The sequence below is a fragment of the Coregonus clupeaformis genome, chromosome 34, assembly GCF_020615455.1.
Source record: "Coregonus clupeaformis isolate EN_2021a chromosome 34, ASM2061545v1, whole genome shotgun sequence".
Taxonomy (NCBI): Eukaryota; Metazoa; Chordata; class Actinopteri; order Salmoniformes; family Salmonidae; genus Coregonus; species Coregonus clupeaformis.
In genome coordinates, this window is record NC_059225.1 from 21,284,103 (window position 1) to 21,298,997 (window position 14,895).

The 14,895-nt window shown below is 43.1% G+C and overlaps 1 protein-coding gene across 4 annotated transcripts in view; it reads left to right on the forward strand.

The window, feature by feature from the left end:
• Positions 1-14,895, forward strand: part of LOC121549945 (integrin beta-1-like) — a 36,667-nt gene that overhangs the window by 11,737 nt on the left and 10,035 nt on the right. For 3 of the 4 annotated variants that reach the window (XM_045210512.1, XM_045210511.1, XM_045210514.1), the window contains exons 2-6: positions 10,076-10,142; positions 13,088-13,173; positions 13,461-13,680; positions 14,135-14,305; positions 14,560-14,798. In XM_045210512.1, coding sequence (XP_045066447.1) covers positions 10,076-10,142; positions 13,088-13,173; positions 13,461-13,680; positions 14,135-14,305; positions 14,560-14,798 — 783 coding nt within the window. Of the gene's footprint in view, positions 1-7,128; positions 7,227-10,075; positions 10,143-13,087; positions 13,174-13,460; positions 13,681-14,134; positions 14,306-14,559; positions 14,799-14,895 lie in introns of those variants that run through there. The other variant, XM_045210513.1, reaches the window with a different exon arrangement.

Below are 14,895 nucleotides of genomic sequence, written 5' to 3' on the forward strand. Positions count from 1 at the left end.
TGTTTCTACTAGCTACCCAAATTATTATCTACTAACTATCCAAATTGTTTCTACTAGCTACCCAAATTATTATCAACTTACTATCCAAATTGTTTCTACTAGCTACCCAAATTATTATCTACTAACTATCCAAATTGTTTCTACTAGCTACCCAAATGATTTATTCTTACTGAGGGGCTTTACATTAATTTCCGCCCCTATTATCCATTAAAGATAAGCACTGGTTGGTTGTGGTAGCTATGAATATGCGTGTTGCGGTATTGCTGTGTTTTCCCAGACCTTAAATGATTGGGGGTGGATAGAATTAAAGGAGCAGGTCAGACACAATCAATCCACATAGACAATCATGTTGCTTTACTGGCTCCCTGGCCTCCCTTCCTCCGAGGCTCTCTCTCCTACAGTTGAAGTAGGAAGTTTACATACACTTAGGTTGGAGTCATTAAAACTTGTTTTTCAACCACTTCACAAATTTCTTGTTAACAAACTATAGTTTTGGCAAGTCGGTTAGGACATCTACTTTGTGCATGACACAAGTAATTTTTTCCAACAATTGTTTACAGACAGATTATTTCACTTATAATTCACTGTATCACAATTCCAGTGGGTCAGAAGTTTACATACATTAAGTTGACCGTGCCTTTAAACAGCTTGGAAAATTCCAGAAAATGATGTCATGGCTTTAGAAGCTTCTGATAGGCTAATTGACATAATTTGAGTCAATTGGAGGTGTACCTGTGGATGTAGGGGGCAGCAGGTAGCTTAGTGGTTAAGAGCGTTGTGCCAGTAACCGAAAGGTTGCTGGTTCTAATCCCCGAGCCGACTAGGTGAAAAATCTGTCGATGTGCCCTTGAGCAAGGCACTTAACCCCAATTGCTCCTGTAAGTCGCTCTGGATAAGAGCGTCTGCTAAATGACTAATTATTATGTATTTCAAGGCCTACCTTCAAATTCAGTGACTCTTTGCTTGACATCATGGGAAAATCAAAAGAAATCAGCCAAGAACTCAGAAAAAAATGGTAGACCTCCACAAGTCTGGTTCATCCTTGGGAGCAATTTCCAAACGCCTGAAGGTACCACGTTCATCTGTACAAACAATAGTACGCAAGTATAAACACCATGGGACCACGCAGCTGTCATACCGCTCAGGAAGGAGACGCGTTCTGTCTCCTAGAGATTAACGTACTTTGGTGTGAAAAGTGCAAATCAATCCCAGAACAACAGCAAAGGACCTTGTGAAGATGCTGGAGGAAATAGGTACAAAAGTATCTATCTCCACAGTAAAACGAGTCCTATATCGACATAACCTGAAAGGCCGCTCAGCAAGGAAGAAGCCACTGCTCCAAAACCGCCATAAAAAAGCCAGACTATGGTTTGCAACTGCACATGGGGACAAAGATCATACTTTTTGGAGAAATGTCCTCTGGTCTGATGAAACAAAAATATAACTGTTTGGCCATAATGACCATCGTTATGTTTGGAGGAAAAATGGGGTGGCTTGCAAGCCAAAGAACACCATCCCAACCGTGAAGCACGGGGGTGGCAGCATCATGCTGTGGGGGTGCTTTGCTGCAGGAGGGACTGGTGCACTTCACAAAATAGATGGCATCATGAGTAAGGAAAATTATGTGGATATATTGAAGCAACATCTCAAGACATCAGTCAGGAAGTTAAAGCTTGGTCGCAAATGGTTCTTCCAAATGGACAATGACCCCAAGCATACTTCCAAAGTTGTGGCGAAATGGCTTAAGGACAACAAAGTCAAGGTATTGGAGTGGCCATCACAAAGCCCTGACATCAATCCTATAGAACATTTGTGGGCAGAACTGAAAAAGCGTGTGCGAGCAAGGAGGCCTACAAACCTGACTCCGTTACACCAGCTCTGTCAGGAGGAATGGGAAGCTTGTGGAAGGCTACCTGAAACCTTTGACCCAAGTTTAACAATTTAAAGGCAATGCTACCAAATACTAATTGAGTGTATGTAAACTTCTGACCCACTGGGAATGTGATGAAAGAAATAAAAGCTGAAATAAATCATTCTCTCTACTATTATTCTGACATTTCACATTCTTAAAATAAAGTGGTAATCCTAACTGACCTAAGACAGGGAATTTTTTACTAGGATTAAATGTCAGGAATTGTGAAAAACTGAGTTTAAATGTATTTGGCTAAGGTGTATGTAAACTTCCAACTTCAACTGTATAACCCTAATACATAGCTGTTAACTCATATGGTGTCGAAAACCATAGGAGTCACCATGAATGAGAGTCATCTCCCCTCCAGCTGTTGGCTGTGTCTCCTCTGCTACTCAGCCGCTACTGAGGCTCTCTCCTCTCCAGCCTAAATCTTCCACAGTGTATGTATGTATGTGTATGTATGTATGTGTATGTATGTGTGTGTGTGTGTGTGTGTGTGTACTAGCTTCCCTGGCCTGCTACTCTCCTCTCCAGCGTCCACAGAGGCTGGCCTCTCTGCTGTTGTATCTCATCATTATGTACCGGCCTTAAAGGGGGATTTGGCCCTTTGCCAGGCAGCACGCCAGCCAGCTTCCTGTGTGATTGAGATGAGCTTCCTGTGTTCCAACAAAGGAAGGGCCAACTCAGCAAACCAACGCAGAGGGAGACGGCTCACTGTGCTCCTGCCAGACCTGGGTTCAAATACTATTTGAAATCACTTTTAATATGCTTGAATGAGCTTGCCTGGCTTAATTGACCAATAGAATAGTATTTAAATAATTTCTAATAGTATTTGAACTCAGGTCTGACTACTACTGCTGCTGCTGCTGGTCTGAAGTCCAGCCCAGAGAGCAAGCCCCCAGGCTTATAGTATTCATCTCCCCTATTATATTAATATCATAGCTCAGCTGTTCTTGGGGGGAATCTGGGGTCGTGGGTGTGCAACAGGAAAGAGACTCACTACTATAAAATATTTTGTATGGAAGTGATTGGTGGCCGTTAGCTAAGATTCATATTAAATGTCTCTCTCTTCCCCCTTGCCTGAATAACGCTCATAGGCCTAGTCTGTGAGAGGGTTGATTATTATCTAAGTGTTAAAACCAGGTGGGTGAGTCAGAAATAGTTAACACTGCCCTGCTATTTTCAACACAGTGACAGAGCCGTGAATAGTAGTGTGAACTTGGCCCTGCTCCAGATGTTTTAGGTTCTTGATCTTTTTTTGGGCCTAGTAGCCCTTTTTATAGGCCTAATGGTCATTTCATATGGGGAACCGTGGTTTTAGAATAATACATGTTTTGTAGTTTATTTTGAAGGGAAAAAATAAGAAAGAGGCTTAATTGAAAAGGCACTAGAAAGGTGTAAGTGCTATTGATTTTCTGAAGTACTGCGGGGAGCACAAGTACCTTCAGGTTAATGTTCTTCTAAAAGTGTTATTTTTAAGACTTCCTGGCAATTGCACCGGGTGTCAGCTTTCAAACATTGACTGAGCTTCCAGTCTCTCTGGTCAACAGCAGTGAAGGTTTCTACAGTACATTCTGTTCTATTGTTTTCTGTTCTATTCTATTCTGTGACTGAAAAATCCTCATTAGTAGGATCTACAGGGGCTCTCAGAGCATGCTGGGAGTCTGGGACGGCAAGGATATTATCGGGATCATCTCGGCTCAGCCTCTCCTACTCAGAGGACATGATCTTGATTCATTGCTTTTGTCTGTCATGAGAGGTCAAGATGGGGGAGGAGGATAGAGGAGAGTGAAAGACACAGACACTGTTTGATATTCTCCTCCACTCCTCCAGTATCTGTGGGGCAGCCAATACGTGTCAAGGCTTAGGGCTGGCCATGTTTCACGCTCACTCCCTATATATATGATGTCATGGTTGTGGTTTAAACCTGGCTCATGAGTAGGGAGTAAATGGAGCGATTGTGTGGGTGGTAAGAGAGAGGGGGTAGAGAGCGAGGGGGGTAGAGAGAGAGTCATAAAGAGAACAAGAAGGAGAGTGGGAGAGAAATGACTAATCTTGCAACTGATTTATATTTTAGCTGTTTTCAGTGTCATTTCAGTTGAGATGCATTTCCTGTTTGTCAGGGGTCTGCGACTGTAGTAAACCAGAGTGTTTTTTCCTTTTCCATTCCCTATTTTCACAACAGGAGAATGAGGAAAGCCCAACGCTAGTCTCTAAATGCTTCCCAAATGGCACTATATTCCCTATATAGTGCACTACTTTTGACCAGAGCTCTGGTCAAAAGTAGTGCACTATATAGGGAATAGGGTGCCATTTGGGACGCAACCTCTCTCTCTCTCTCTCTCTCTCTGGAGCACTGTCATAGTGGAGTACTGCCAAGTTCTCTCTCTGCTTTACCCAGAAAAGCAGCTAGCTTAGCGTTTGTGATTCTAATATTACTGTTGCTGCTGCTCCTAGGAAGCATTTGCTGACGTGTAGATATTTCTAAACGAAGGGAGCCGCCAAATAAAGCCACTCACTCAGTCGTGAATAAGACCTGCGAGTGTAACTCAATCTGAATCTGATGCTCAGCCGTTTTAAACAATCTACACTAGACAGGAAGAGATTGTGTTTAACCCCTCTGACTTTATACAGAGTTGGTCTACATTTTTATTTATTTAACCTTTATGTATTCAGGAAGTCCTATTGAGGTCAGAAGACCTCTTTTATAATGGAGATCAGGCCAAGAGGACAGCTCAATAAAAAACAGGAAGAGTGTTGAGAGTGGGCTATGTGTTTTTAGAAGGAAATGGGTGGTTATCGTGGGAAATTATTAGGTAGGGGGTAAGGTTGGGGATTGCCAGGGACCTCACGATACGATACTCAGGTGCCGATATGACAGGGGTACTCAAGTACTATTTGAGAAGGTCCGTTCACACACATTTCCTAGGTGGCAAAGGTCCGGATTGATAATATTATTTATTAGCGCAGTAACAAACCCCCACCTCACAACCCATGCGACCCCAAACTGTTCAAGTTGACAGAGATAAAATGTTGCAGTTTTAAAGGATTTTTCTCGCAATTCTACACATTTTGCAGGGGGCAGAGTTTTTTTAGCTGTTTTAAAGTTAATTTCCTGCAATTCTATGCATTCTTCCATGTCTTATGTGTGTTTATATGATATTTTTTATTTTATTTGGGGGGGAGGGGTCCTGCGGTCCGTATTGACCCCGTTCTAAGTCCAGATCCGGTCCGCGGTCTGCCAGTTGAGTATGGAGGTATGGAGGTATGGAGGTATGGAGGTATGGAGGTATGGAGGCGATATGATATGTATGTATTGCGATTCAATACTGTGATTTTATTGCTCCCTATATGTCTGCTGCCGAGAGAATACATCATCATGGAAATAAAAGTGCTGAAGACAAAATTGGAGTTTTGGTGCAGGTACAGCCAACTAACTCAAAAACAATATTGCAATTTTGTCAAAACAATACGATATATCGTCAAAAATAATATCCCGATATGTACAGTGAGGGAAAAAAGTATTTGATCCCCTGCTGATTTTGTAAGTTTGCCCACTGACAAAGACATTATCAGTCTATAATTTTAATGGTAGGTTTATTTGAACAGTGAGAGACAGAATAACAACAAAAGAATCCAAAAAAACGCATGTCAAAAATGTTATAAATTGATTTGCATTTTAATGAGGGAAATAAGTATTTGACCCCTCTGCAAAACATGACTTAGTACTTGGTGGCAAAACCCTTGTTGGCAATCACAGAGGTCAGACGTTTCTTATAGTTGGCCACCAGGTTTGCACACATCTCAGGAGGGATTTTGTTCCACTACTCTTTGCAGATCTTCTCCAAGTCATTAAGGTTTCGAGGCTGACGTTTGGCAACTCGAACCTTCAGCTCCCTCCACAGATTTTCTATGGGATTAAGGTCTGGAGACTGGCTAGGCCACTCCAGGACCTTAATGTGCTCTTCTTGAGCCACTCCTTTGTTGCCTTGGCCGTGTGTTTTGGGTCATTGTCATGCTGGAATACCCATCCACGACCCATTTTCAGGCAGCATTCTTCCTCCTCCAAACACGACGAGTTGAGTTGATGCCAAAGAGCTAGATTTTGGTCTCATCTGACCACAACACTTTCACCCAGTTCTCCTCTGAATCATTCAGATGTTCATTGGCAAACTTCAAACGGCCCTGTATATGTGCTTTCTTGAGCAGGGGGACCTTGCGGGCGCTGCAGGATTTCAGTCCTTCACGGCGTAGTGTGTTACCAATTGTTTTCTTGGTGACTATGGTCCCAGCTGCCTTGAGATCATTGACAAGATCCTCCCGTGTAGTTCTGGGCTGATTCCTCACCGTTCTCATGATCATTGCAACTCTACGAGGTGAGATCTTGCATGGAGCCCCAGGCCAAGGGAGATTGACAGTTCTTTTGTGTTTCTTCCATTTGCGAATAATCGCACCAACTGTTGTCATCTTCTCACCAAGCTGCTTGGCGATGGTCTTGTAGCCCATTCCAGCCTTGTGTAGGTCTACAATCTTGTCCCTGACATCCTTGGAGAGCTCTTTGGTCTTGGCCATGGTGGAGTTTGGAATCTGATTGATTGATTGCTTCTGTGGACAGGTGTCTTTTATACAGGTAACAAACTGAGATTAGGAGCACTCCCTTTAAGAGTGTGCTCCTAATCTCAGCTCGTTACCTGTGTAAAAGACACCTGGGAGCCAGAAATCTTTCTGATTGAGAGGGGGTCAAATACTTATTTCCCTCATTAAAATGCAAATCAATTTATAACATTTTTGACATGCGTTTTTCTGGATTTTTTTGTTGTTGTTATTCTGTCTCTCACTGTTCAAATAAACCTACCATTAAAATTATAGACTGATCATTTCTTTGTCAGTGGGCAAACGTACAAAATCAGCAGGGGAATCAAATAATTTTTTCCCTCACTGTAACTGTAGCGACTTTTTTTTTCATCACTAGTAGGGAAGGGTAGGGGGTGGGGAAGGAAGTTGTGGTAGGAGAGATGGGGCATGAAAACTGGTGCCTGTCCAAATATGGCAAATATGGCAGCTCTACTCAGCACAGGAACATGGCTGGGAGTGCTCTGGTTTCCCCAGTGAAGTACAGGCACCAGGCAGCTACTATCCTGGTCTGACTTCTGATAGGAGCCTGTCCCTAAGGAATGCCTGAGAGCTCAGGTCAGGTCCTTTATAGTCATGATACACTCCACAAACAGACCACCACCTCACCACCTCTCTCCTGAACACCACAATGAGTTTATGAGAGGCTCTCTACGCTACACTGGCTTTAGTCACAGCTTAGGTATGTATGTAAGTGTGTGTGTGAATGTGTGGGGGAGGGGGTTCAGTGTGTGTGTGTGTGACAGTAGACAGTATATCCTATCACCCGGATGGTTTTAAGGAATCTGCACTGTGCTGTCCACAGACCAGTGATCTATATCTGGTTTTGGACATGGTTTAAGTTTACTGGAGATCTCTGATTTTTGTTGCACTCCCAAAGGACAGAAATACTTGAGCAGTTTGGTTGTTTAGTCAAGTTACCATATTAGTCTCAGTCCCTCCCTCAATACCATTGACCCGTGTTGCATATCTGCCCAGTGAAAGATCTAGCCAGAAGATACCGATTCTTAAATTAAGTTACTTATGGAGTTTTAAGATGCAACTCCTTAAAAGCAATAATGTGTACGGTTATCATCTTCGATAAGGATAAGTGTGTTGGTCTACATATCGTTCTGTCCACTAGTCCCTTTCCCTCTGACAGTGGAGGACTTGAAGCGCATTCCTGTCACTAGCTGCTAAGCTTCATAGAATAGAAGCAGCCCTGTTGTTTTTTTAACTTGACACCTCGCTGGCATTTTACAGGCATAGTTTCACATATAATGGCTCCCTGGAACTCTGTGCTGGACTAACAGAGGCTGTGGTTTTGGTTCTGTCCAGAGATGTTTATTCTATCTGGGACAAAGGGTTTGCAGGGCCGTTTGTACAAAATGTTGTGTGAAGTTTAACTACTTTGCCGAAGCTTTTAGCTGTCTTAATCTCTTTCTCTAAGACATTTGTTTTGTCAACAACTCATCAATAACTGAATTATAGTCAGCCAGCCAGTCAATCAGTCAGTCAGCCAGCCAGCCAGCCAGTCAGAGGCCCTAGTCCAGTTGAGCTAATCTGGGGGTTGAAGACAGGCTGTCTGTCTTGTTAGGCTCTATATAGAACATGATGGGATACACACACACACACACACACACACAAGGTGCTAAGGAATGCTTCACTCAACACAATACAGTACTGACTGCCAGAACTTCTTTCTCACCACGTACAGTGCTGAGAATGCAGCAGCACTCTTTTTCTTTTTTTACAATACAAAACATACACATACAAACGACAACATACAGACAGATGCACACTGCACAGCACCCTCAATGCAGTAATTATGTAGTGTTAGCTGTCATTGACAGGCATGGGGTATATATTTCGGTCCTATGACAGGTTGCCACCACAGTAAAATGGGAGAATTCCTCTTGAGCTTCCTCATCACTAGCCCTACTAGCCTTAATGTAAACCATGTGCATTGATGTTAGGACAGCATGCTGGTGATTAGCAGTTCTGTGTTGGATGGAGGACCTCAGTAGAGAGACAATGCAGAGGATTGTCCTGTAGGCTACCAGCTCAAGTCTGCATCCCAACAGGAATAGGATGCCATTTGGGACGCATCCCTACTCAACTCCCTAGGGTTGGTGTGTTGTACTGAGACAGGAAGTTTCTGGTAAATTGTCCACATTGTTACACACTCAACCCCCTTCTCCACCTTAGGGGACTGTATAATGGATGCTGTGCTTATCTCCTCTCCATTAGCATAGTAGCATTGTCCACTCACCCATTTCTTCTGTTAAAGCTATACGCCTAAATAGAGTAGAAACATTGAGGCTGATTTCTCTCTAGGCTATCTGTAAAAGGCCTGGTTATAATGGGAGGTAATAAACGATCTGGTGGCAGGGAGGCAGAGGTCTGCTATTCTCAGTGTGTCACAGGATAACAGTCAGGAGCTAATTCAATAAAACGACCTCCGCTCACATGGCTCTTACTTCACTAGCCTGTAGTCTCTCCTCCCTGTACCTCCCTCCCTCTCTCTCTCATTCCCACCTTCTCCATCACCCTCCTTCCCTCCATCCATCCCTCCCTCCCTCCCTCCTGTAAATAGCCCAGCTAGGCTCAAAAGTCTTCCTGCCATGGATATCGATCCCCATCCGGTACACACACACACCCTTTGACGACTCAGGTCAATGAATCATTCCCCATTTTACACTCAGTCCCCAGCTCAACCCTCCTTAACGACAGGGAGACTAAATGCACTTTCTGTTTCCCTGGCTAAACGGACCGTTAGAGAACCACAGCTTATATGGGACAATGAGAGTAATGGCCCATGTCATGAGTTAATACAGATACTGTTTATATCTGTAATATATAGGGGTCCAGACCATGTGAACACCTGACCAGGAAGAACTCTGGGCCCTAAGGCTATATCAGTTAATTGGTCCTTTTTGTCAAGGGAAGGAAGAATGTATGCATTAGGTCACCAAGCCTGATGGGACTACAAATGTAAATACATTCACAAAGTCTAATGCGTTCTATGGGACTACAAATGTAAATACATTCAAAGTCTAATGCGTTCTATGGGACTACAAATGTAAATACATTCAAAGTCTAATATCTTCTATGGTACTACAAATGTAAATACATTCACAAAGTCTAATATCTTCTATGGGACTACAAATGTAAATACAATCACAAAGTCTAATATCTTCTATGGGACTACAAATGTAAATACAGTCACAAAGTCTAATTCGTTCTATGGTACTACAAATGTAAATACATTCACAAAGTATAATATCTTCTATGGTACTACAAATGTAAATACATTCACAAAGTCTAATATCTTCTATGGTACTACAAATGTAAATACATTCACAAAGTCTAATATCTTCTATGGTACTACAAATGTAAATACATTCACAAAGTCTAATATCTTCTATGGTACTACAAATGTAAATACATTCAAAGTCTAATATCTTCTATGGTACTACAAATGTAAACAAACACACAGTATTCACCATCACCTTTATTACTGTATCCTCACACATTTTCTTTTTTTTTCAGATGGACCTGAAACTACTTCTGATATCAGCGTTGTTAGGAGTCATTTGTTACAGCAGTGCTCAGCAAGGTAAGATGATTCTCCTCCATCTTATCTCAAGTTTCTGACTACACAGTACATCATCTAATCATAATATATTTCTACTAAACCGCATAATAAATATACAGTACAGAATAGTGGTTAACTGCCTGATGTCCCGTATGGGTAGCCAACCCCAACCGAGCATGCTGCTGTAATGTAATGATGTCATTAGCCAGAAGAAGAAGCAGCTCCACCTACACTGTAAACCCCAATACATTTTCTACTCAAATAGGTTTAACTCAGTCAATGAAAAGTCATTATTACTTCAAATGTTTCAGTTGTACTGACTCAATACTAAACAAGGCAACAGTAAACATGTCGTCCCCCACGAATGATGCAGCACCCCCCCTTGAGCAAATTGAGATTGTGTGTGACTAACAAATTTAAGTTAATTACTATAGCTCCCACCTTAGGACAATCAGTACAATTTTGTAAATGCCGGATCTCGATGGCAAGACACATCAAATCAAATCAAATTTTATTGGCCACATGTGCCGAATACAACAGATGCAGACATTACAGTGAAATGCTTACTTACAGCCCTTAACCAACAGTGCATTTCTTTTTAACAAAAAAAGTAAAAAATAAAACAACAGCAAAAAAAGTGTTGAGAAAAAAAGAGCAGAAGTAAAATAAAATAACAGTAGGGAGGCTATATATACAGGGGGGTACCGGTGCAGAGTCAATGTGCGGGGGCACCGGCTAGTTGAGGTAGTTGAAGTAATATGTACATGTGGGTAGAGTTAAAGTGACTATGCATAAATAATTAACAGAGTAGCAGCAGCGTAAAAGGATGGGGTGGGGGGGCAGTGCAAATAGTCCGGGTAGCCATGATTACCTGTTCAGGAGTCTTATGGCTTGGGGGTAGAAGCTGTTGAGAAGTCTTTTGGACCTAGACTTGGCACTCCGGTACCGCTTGCCGTGCGGTAGCAGAGAGAGAGAGTCTATGACTAGGGTGGCTGGAGTCTTTGACAATTTTGAGGGCCTTCCTCTGACACCGCCTGGTATAGAGGTCCTGGGTGGCAGGAAGCTTGGCCCCAGTGATGTACTGGGCCGTACGCACTACCCTCTGTAGTGCCTTGCGGTCGGAGGCCAAGCAGTTGCCATACCAGGCGGTGATGCAACCAGTCAGGATGCTCTCGATGGTGCAGCTGTAGAATTTTTTGAGGATCTGAGGACCCATGCCAAATCTTTTCAGTCTCCTGAGGGGGAATAGGCTTTGTCGTGCCCTCTTCACGACTGTCTTGGTGTGTTTGGACCATGATAGTTCGTTGGTGATGTGGACACCAAGGAACTTGAAGCTCTCAACCTGTTCCACTACAGCCCTGTCGATGAGAATGGGGGGCGTGCTCAGTCCTCTTTTTTTTCCTGTAGTCCACAATCATCTCCTTTGTCTTGGTCACGTTGAGGGAGAGGTTGTTGTCCTGGCACCACACGGCCAGGTCTCTGACCTCCTCCCTATAGGCTGTCTCATCGTTGTCGGTGATCAGGCCTACCACTGTTGTGTCGTCGGCAAACTTAATGATGGTGTTGGAGTCGTGCCTGGCCATGCAGTCATGGGTGAACAGGGAGTACAGGAGGGAGTAGCAGATGTGTTGTTACCTACCCTTACCACCTGGGGGCGGCCCGTCAGGAAGTCCAGGATCCAGTTGCAGAGGGAGGTGTTTAGTCCCAGGATCCTTAGCTTAGTGATGAGCTTAGAGGGCACTATGGTGTTCAATGCTGAGCTGTAGTCAATGAATAGCATTCTCACGTAGGTGTTCCTCTTGTCCAGGTGGGAAAGGGCAGTGTGGAGTGCAATAGAGATTGCATCATCTGTGGATCTGTTGGGGCGGTATGCACATTGGAGTGGGTCTAGGGTTTCTGGGATAATGCTGTTGATGTGAGCCATGACCAGCCTTTCAAAGCACTTCATGGCTACAGACGTCAGTGCTACGGGTCGGTAGTCATTTAGGCAGGTTATCTTAGAGTCCTTGGGCACGGGGACTATGGTGGTCTGCTTGAAACGTCATTCACCCAAGTTTTGTCAAAATCGGGCCAGTGCTGTCTGAGATATCGCGTGTGACGTACGAACGAACGGACGGACGGACGGAGACAGATCCGCAGTTCCCTCCCCGATTTCATGGTGAAGGACAATGAGAAGTCACATCAACTACATTTTTAAAGTTATGATAACAAATTAACTTTTTTCCCAGCATGCTCTACTGCAGGTATCTGTGTTTTTGCATGTACATTGAGTGATTGATTGATTAATCTTATGCTGCACAAAGATAAATAATAGAGAGGTATATTGTATGTAATCATATACAAATGTAAGCAATGTTTGAAATTATTATGTTTTAGTCAAATATGATATCAGTTTGGGCTTCTTGCAGTCAATTTGCAGTCTACAAATTATTTGTAATTATGTTCCGGCCCCCTGATCATCCTCTCAAGAAAAAATCGTCCCAATGCTGAACTATTTGATGAACCCTGCCTTATGAGATATGTAATGTATTGTCATAAATAATTTAATTATAATGATAACATTCACCTAGGAACTCACTTGGTGAAGGCCACAGGACTCACTCGAAAAGACACACTGGAAAATGTTATTGGAGGCGTGGCTTTGTGGGGGCATTACTAAGAATTTTCAAGCTGATACAACTCAAATCTGAACCTCCTACAGGGTCACAGTGACTATCGGTTTGAGTAATGACTTCAAAATCACTTTAGGTGACTGTACTCAGATATATTAAGTGCAACGGGTTTCCTCAAAAGTTTAGAGTAATGACAGCACATTGGGCTTTACAGTATAGGTTTCTTTGAGCATAGTAGTGAAGACATCCATTTACTATTCTCTCTGAGCCACACAGTTTTCCAAATTACACAGTTTTTAGGAGTCTATGATGAGTTTGCTTCTTTTCAACCTTTGTTTTTCCATTCCATTCCAGAAGGGAACGAGTGCATCAAGGCTAATGCCAAATCCTGTGGGGAGTGTATTCAAGTGGGAGCGAAATGTGGCTGGTGCATGGACCCAGTACGTGGATATGAATTTGCCAATAACATTGTTACTGCATTGATGCTACACAACCTTAATATCAACTGACTCAGCGTTACAACTTGCAGGTGTATGCAAATCAAAGAAAGAAGAATGTAATCTAAACTGTTCCTTGGAATTACAACATCAGTGTGTCAGGCAATATTGTTTATAACCTTTATAAACTGCTTGGGAGTGTAGGAAATACATTTTCAGAAAATAAGGACCTTTCCTCTATAAGTGCCATAGTGCAATATGTCATGATACTGATACCTCCTCTCTTCCAGGAGTTCCTGAAGCAGGGTGAGGCCACATCGACCCACTGTGATGAGCTGGAGTCCCTGAGGAAGAGAGGTTGCAGCGCCGCCAAGGTAGAAAACCCCAGAGGCAGCCAGCGGATCCTGAAGAACAAGGCTGTGACCAACCGCAACAAGGGAGCAGAGAATCTCAGACCAGAGGACATCACACAGATCCAGCCACAGAAACTCACCCTCAGCCTCAGATCTGGTAAGAACTTAGCTGGAACTGTTACGTTTGATTAAGTTGTGTCCCAAATGGCACCCTTTCCCCTATTTAGTGTTAGGAATAGGGTGCCATTTGAGATGCAGTCTAAGTTAACTTTGCTTCAGCCAAAACATCTTGCTTGACAACCATTGTTGAAGCAGCGTTGCTGAGGGTCTTTTTTTATTTATCCTGCTGTTCTTCTGTGGTCTTTCATTGTTATGTTGATTAGTTACAGTAGCCTCCATTTTCTTTGTGTGTTTTAGCTATTAACTGTACAGCTGTAATTATGATGTGGAAGGAGTATTCCTTGTACTCTTTCATGTGAAGGCCAGCACCTTATTTGACATGGACAGTGCACATTTATCAAGATTTCAGTGTTCACATCAATGTAAATATGCCAGAGTTAGCAAGTATGTAGTCCCCGGCTTAACCTTGCCCATTTGTCTGTGTACTGCAGGTGAACCCCAGTCTTTTAACCTGAAGTTCAAACGGGCTGAGGATTACCCCATCGACCTCTACTACCTGATGGACCTGTCCTACTCCATGAAGGACGATCTGGAAAACGTCAAGAACCTGGGAACACAGCTGATGGTGGAGATGTCAAAGATCACGACTGATTTTAAAATCGGTGAGATTGAGAATCAGCCCGGTTGTATGAGGCTTGAGGATGTCCATATTTCTTTGAACTTCTTCTCCACTTCAAATGGAGAAGATTGGGTGCATATTGCATAGTTATACTGTACTACAATACCCATAATGCCATGTGTAACATATCCAGTTTGATCTTAGTAAAGATGTTTTGAAGCTAACAAATTGGTGTCCCGTCTCCTTACCAATAAAGTTTATATATGGGATAGATATCTTCTCCTCTTCTTCTTCTAGGTTTTGGTTCCTTTGTAGAGAAGACGGTGATGCCTTACATTAGCACCACCCCAGCCAAGCTGCTGAACCCCTGTACAGGGGACCAGAACTGCACCAGTCCCTTCAGCTATAAGAACGTCCTGAAGCTGACCAGCAATGGACAGGAGTTCAACACCCTGGTGGGACAACAGCAGATCTCTGGAAACCTGGACTCACCAGAGGGAGGCTTCGATGCCATCATGCAAGTGGCTGTGTGTGGTGTAAGTAATATGTTTTTATGATCATATTTAGGGGCAGTTTCCCGGACACCGATCAAGCCTAGTCCTGGACTAAAAATCTTTCTCCATTGAGCTTGCT